The sequence below is a fragment of the Cryptomeria japonica genome, chromosome 10, assembly GCF_030272615.1.
Source record: "Cryptomeria japonica chromosome 10, Sugi_1.0, whole genome shotgun sequence".
NCBI classification, from domain to species: domain Eukaryota; kingdom Viridiplantae; phylum Streptophyta; class Pinopsida; order Cupressales; family Cupressaceae; genus Cryptomeria; species Cryptomeria japonica.
The window spans coordinates 646012212-646018098 of record NC_081414.1 but is presented as its reverse complement, the minus strand read 5'-3'; the positions used below and the strand labels follow the sequence as shown (position 1 = coordinate 646018098).

The following is a 5887-nucleotide window of genomic DNA, read 5'->3' as shown; positions in this document are numbered from 1 at the left end:
AAATGTTTGCACAAATGAGCATCTGAAGAATGCAAGGTTGGAATGTTGCAAATAGGAGATATTTGCCTTTGGATTTATCTCATACGTTAGAGCAATTAGTTGTGGAGGATAGAAAGGTGTAATTGGTTGTTCTTTGTTAGGCCATTGGTCATTCTTACTTTGTAACTATCTTTTGTGAGATCATTATACTTAGCTTTAATGATAGTGCTGAAGATAAGTAGGTGTTGAAACTCGCTTTGCTACTTCCACATTGGCAACTCTTCCCACGCCGTCTTGATGTTGGCAATGTAAAGACTAGAAAAAGAGACTTTGGGCTCTACCATTTTGCATATAGAAATCATAAGAACTTTGATTCTATGATTTTTGTTGTTGTGAATTTTTCTTATGTTAAATTTGCAACACACTTTTAATATTCTTTCATAAATGCAATGTAACCTATTAGCAGTTTCTTTTCATCTTGAAATCATTCTTAAGTTGAGTGATCGTATTCTTGAGTCTAAGTAGTATCCATTGATTATCTTTTGTATATATTTATATCTAAGTCATACTTTGTGTATTGTAGATAATTCACCTTTCTTACTTTTTGGTAAAAAGCATATATCTAAAAAAAAATATAATTCTTCCAATGAAAATGCTGTCATTATCCAAAGCAGAATAAAGTCATAACAACTTATCCAATTGATGGAACATTTGCCACTGTCTATTAGACAAATCATATTAAAATCTGCAGTGACAAATCTGTATACCAACATATATATAAAATTTAATTGTCTTTTAAATCTTATATAACTCTAAGGTGATATGGATTCATTTGTTTTTAAATTTTAGAAATCAAACATGAAAAAACTAATACGGTTGGCCAACCATGTCAATAAAACAGTACTACTTCCTGAAGAGGAGAATGATAAAATTAGAAATGAAATTACACAAGGCAGAATACAATTTTCCATTATAACAGATGGTACATAGGATTATAATGCCTCACCAGTAATGATATCCCATGGCCACAGTTGATCAATCCAATTTTGAAAAATTGTAATTATAAATATTTCTATAATGATTTTTTAATTCAATCACAATGTTACTGTTAACAGGTTGATCTAACTTGGCAATCTGAATCCAAGGAAAAATGCAATAGCAAAGAGCACTGCTAGTGGTCCTTTTCCTCCAGGAACTAAAACAACTCTTCTCTTGCCCATACCTTTGCCCCTGCAGTGACAAAATTATTTTGTTAGTAATGGTGCCATAATTCTTTTTTTAAAATGACATTAAAAACAGGAAATTGATTCATATGTGAATAAAAGTATGTTATTGTAGATGCAAATTTTTGGATAAAAACTGTGCTGATGAATCACAGAGAGTGATTCGATACATGGAAGGAAAAATAAGTACAAACTTTTATCCATCTACAATTCACTGACTGGAGAAAACTTATACCGTCTAAAAATATGATATCTGTAAGAAAATGCTAATATTTAAAAGCGAATATAATATCCAGAAGACAGTTGTAGATGTTGTCTAATATTTAAAGAAACTTAATCAAGAAACTCTGGCAAATGAAGAACAAAGAAACTTTACCCATAGGTATTTGGTTTATTCTTCATTTTCATTTTAGATGGAAGCATCTTGAAGACACTTGATCCAGCTCCTGAGGAGCTGGAGAGTGTACCATCAAACATAGAAATGACTATTGGCTGCGAGGTTCATCATAATGGCAATTTCTCTGTCTTATCACTAAATTGTTGTGCATGTAACTTAGTCTTTTTTGTTAAGGGTAACTGGGAACATCATCCGACCATGAATGCTTTTAGAGATGAGGAGGTTCTAGACTTTTTTTAATGAGCAGTAAACATTTTGATCTGGAGCTATGAATCAGTGAGGTCACAAATGAAAGATCTCGTTCCCACTTAAACATTCAACAATAGCACTTCAGTAGGATTTGAAACAACACCACAATTTAATTATCACATCATGCCAATGCTGACAAGTTATGAGTCTCCTTATCACAATATCAAAATTTGATATCAATCACTCAACAAAAGCACCAGTTTACCATTACACCAAAAACCCTTGGACTAGATTCAGATTTAAAGAAAAGAAGCGAGAGATATGATGATTTACAGGTAAACATTTGGGAAGGCATAACATACTTCATGTCAGTGGAGGGACAGGATAATGTTTTGACAGAACCTAGTAAGAAAATGGAGATAGAAAGAGATTAACAGGAGCCAATGAGGCAGGTCTAGTAAAGCATAGAAAGAAGTCAACAGAAGTCAATCACATTAGACATGCATAATGAGATCTAATTTTGAAAAAATAAAATCAGGCAACTGCTTTGTTCAACAAAGGGGCTACAATGCTGCATGAGGAAACAGAAAATGCCTTGGAGAAACTATGTTAGCAATTTTAAGCGTGAATTCAAACTCTTGTAAAAAGTGCTGAACCATTTAGTTGTTAATTACTATCTACTTCACTACAGCAACAATTACCAACATCTTCTGCACAGAAGATCAACATTTAGTTCAAGGGTGAGCAATGTTTCATTAGAATATCTGGGTCTTGCACGGATTGTATTGTTTTTACCGATACCTCAATAAAGCTAGTGCAATTTGGTGGTGTAAAATATCTGGGATTTGGTTCCATGACCATTTTAGACTTTCATTTTAGGCTTTGCTATACCCTTGGATACCTTCCTCATAGGATGTTTAATATTGAACACAGTTTCAAGCTACACTATAGCCTTTCAAGCTTGATTAATAAGGTTTAGGCTTCAATTGAAAACCAAAAATTAGTTGAAATCATGTGGGAATTAGTTGACTAAATAGATTTTGATGGGGATTAAATATGGGCAATTTTCAATTTGTTAGCTGCCCCCTCTAACCAGAGTCAATTCTTAACATAAGTTTTTCCCAGGTGAAATCAAGTGTATTGTATTTTTGTTGTTGTAATAGCTCAAATATTTTGTTAGTATTGCTTCTCTTTTATTATTTGTTGGACTATTTTCTCTTCATAGGCAATAAGTTGGATGCACTTTTTCTTAGCGTCTAGGATAGATTTTTCTGGAAATGGCATGAGGAGGATGAATGACCAGTCCCCACAATGTGGACAAATTTTTCCAAGACATAACTAAGTGGTTGGTATCTCAAACCCTTTTCAATAAGCAATAGAAAACTGAGTCCAAAATCTACAGGAAGGTTGGGTTTTTCCCACATCAGCCTAAAAGCTATGAATTTTTTTCTGTATAGTACCATAACTCTGGATTCTGATCTTAGACCATTATGGTAAGTATAGAATTCCTATGACAAGTGCATTTAAAAGTTATGATTCAGTATCTAACTGTCTCTAAAGTACTTTTAATCACCAAGTATAGAATTCCTACAGTTTTAGATGACAAAATTGGACCCTAAGATCTTTTATTTATCATTCCCTGCAACACATTACTATTAAAGAAGCATAAAAAACAATTTCTTGGATTTGTAGTTCAAAGCACTGATGAAAAGTGACACAGAAGTTGATAAAACTCAGAAAGTAGCTTACAGTTAACTTCAACAGGAAAGTGATATTACTACTATCATCCATTCAAGAATGTTTATCAAGCCATATCCATATATACATAAAGTGGTCCAGAACATACCTTCTCACGTTATTGTAGCGATAGATCCATGCCATCAATGGAGGTAAGATGCCAAATAAGAAACAGTTGGCATAGACCCCTGCAAAATCAAGTGCTGCTGCAAAAGCTTTGGGAAAAAAGGTTGAAATAAGAATGGGAGGGCCTAGAACAAGGCATAACATCAAGGCTTCTCCTGATTTTGAAAGATTGAAACTTGACAACTGTTCTGTTTCAGTGGACAAGGTCTCATTTTTACTTCCAATGCTACCACCGTTTATGCCAAGGTACGTTAACCTTTTTCTCAGGCTCTTACCAAAGGAGTGTCTAGAAAACTTCTTGTCCTCTCCATAGATAAGTCTGTTCAATATATTTCCATCATGTTGGGTGCCGATCACCTCGTTGTAAGCAGACATTTTCATTCCATACCCACTACTAGAAGAATCTCTCAAAGCTATTTCTTGTTGTCTAGGGAAACCCATTCTACCAGGTTCCAGAACTTCCAGCAGGTCATCCAAGCTAGCCTCTCTGACACTTCCATTGGCTGTACTGGTTCTTTGTGCAACTTTTTCTGCTCCATTGCAACTTCTCGCTATTTTTTCAGCTTCCATTTTGTTGGGAAAGTTTCCCAAATATGTTTTAAAATGCTTTCGGGCAACTGTTCTAATCAAGCATATGGTATCATACAACTGCTTAGGAAAACTGAGGGCATAACCAATCAGTGTTGTTCCAAGGGCTGAGAAGGCAAATAATTGCACTGCAGGTACAGCAGAGGAATTCAGAGACAGCAAAAGTTTTATTGGATCCAATGTCCTAGAATGGGTGCTTGAATGAGCAAGGCCTAAAATAACTGCATTCCATGCTAAGACCATTGCAAGAGGCACAGCCCCACCACAGGTGATAGCCTTACGGGCATCCTGAGGTTTTCTCCCTACAACCTTGCATATAAAAGGCGTTATGACATGAAATCCCAGTGTGAGCACAGTTACAGGGACAGCAGGCAAAAGAACATCTGATGCCCATACTGCATGGTTCAAAGAATCAAATATACAATGTCTCTTTACAAATACCCCCACTCCTACAAGTGCAGAAATAGATGTCACCATAAGAGCACACAAAACCCTATTCACACCATCAATTACCTTAAAGGATGCTAATCCTATAACCCCCCCAACTATAACAGGTAAAACAGCGCAAGCCACAAAAGTGGACAGAAAGGGCATCCATGTCTGAACAATAGAACCCAGGCCTGCAATGCAAGCAACCAAAAGAGCATAGTTCAAAATTGCATAAACCACTGCAACAAGAATTCCCACATTGTCTCCTAATGTATGCATTGCTAAGCCAGTAAAACTCACTTCATCTACTCCTTTGTCTTCCATAACAGCACAAGAAAGCTCTGCCACAAGCAAGATGGATGAAATGACATACACCCATGACCCCAAAATGGTCATAGTTGATGGCAGGGTACCAGCATTCAGTGTTGCTGCAGGCAAACCCAATATTCCTGGCCCAACTGCAGTGCCCATTATCAATCCCACTGCAGTCAAGAACTCCCCTGAAACTCCAAAATCTTTTTTAGAATCTTCTTCCTCCATGCCAATCTCCAAAGCCATGGCATTTGATATAACTTTGGTTGACATGTGCTTTGGTGCATTGTGTAACATGCCATTTTTATTAAGCAATGGCCTACACTGCTGTTTCCTGCTGTGCAAAGGAGTTGATGACAGATGATTTGAAAGAGAACCCACATGAAATCTGCAATAACCAGATGGTTTTGAATTTCTGAAGGATGCTACAATCTGACTTGAACCCAACCCAGACGGGTGAATCCTTGTCTTCAGCATGGTAATCTTTTAAGAAGCTTTATTTAGCAGAGTTTCCAGGGAAGAAACTTGTCTGCTAATTATGTTTAGCAGGTTTTGCGCGATCCATAAATATATCATATAGAAACTTGTCTACTAATATTTACTCTCCATTTCGGAATTTTTTAACACACGTTTTCTTAGAGTCCTGCATAGCAGGGAATCTCCATGAAATTTAGGAGATGTTCAATGGATTAAAATATGACCACGTGAGAATCTCTCATGACTACATTCTAAATAGTTGCAATGGGAAACGGTGGTCCAAGATTCCTTGATGTTTCACATGCATGCCAAGAAATGAACTTGGAAAATGGTCCATGATTCAATTACTTTTGACTAAAATCTAAGCTTTTGAAATCTTCATACATTCAAAAGTGATTAATAACTGACACTCGAGAATATTCTACATGAT

General features: G+C 35.9%; 1 protein-coding gene across 1 annotated transcript; it reads right to left on the bottom strand.

Moving 5' to 3' along the window:
- Positions 1-886: 886 nt before the first annotated feature.
- Positions 887-5663, bottom strand: LOC131073383 (uncharacterized). Its single transcript, XM_058009807.2, has 2 exons — positions 3635-5663; positions 887-1209 (listed from the first exon to the last, which is right to left on the bottom strand). The coding sequence occupies exons 1-2, from the start codon at positions 5455-5457 to the stop codon at positions 1101-1103; spliced, it is 1932 nt and encodes a 643-aa protein (XP_057865790.2). The 5' UTR covers positions 5458-5663; the 3' UTR covers positions 887-1100.
- Between the last annotated feature and the right edge of the window lie 224 nt (positions 5664-5887).

Coding starts and splice junctions, on each gene's coding strand:
- LOC131073383 (XM_058009807.2), bottom strand. CDS start 5,457: ATGCTGAAGACAAGGATTCACCCGTCTGGGTTGGGTTCAAGTCAGATT. Junction 1,210..3,634: donor CGCTACAATAACGTGAGAAG/GTATGTTCTGGA, acceptor TTGTCACTGCAG/GGGCAAAGGTATGGGCAAGA.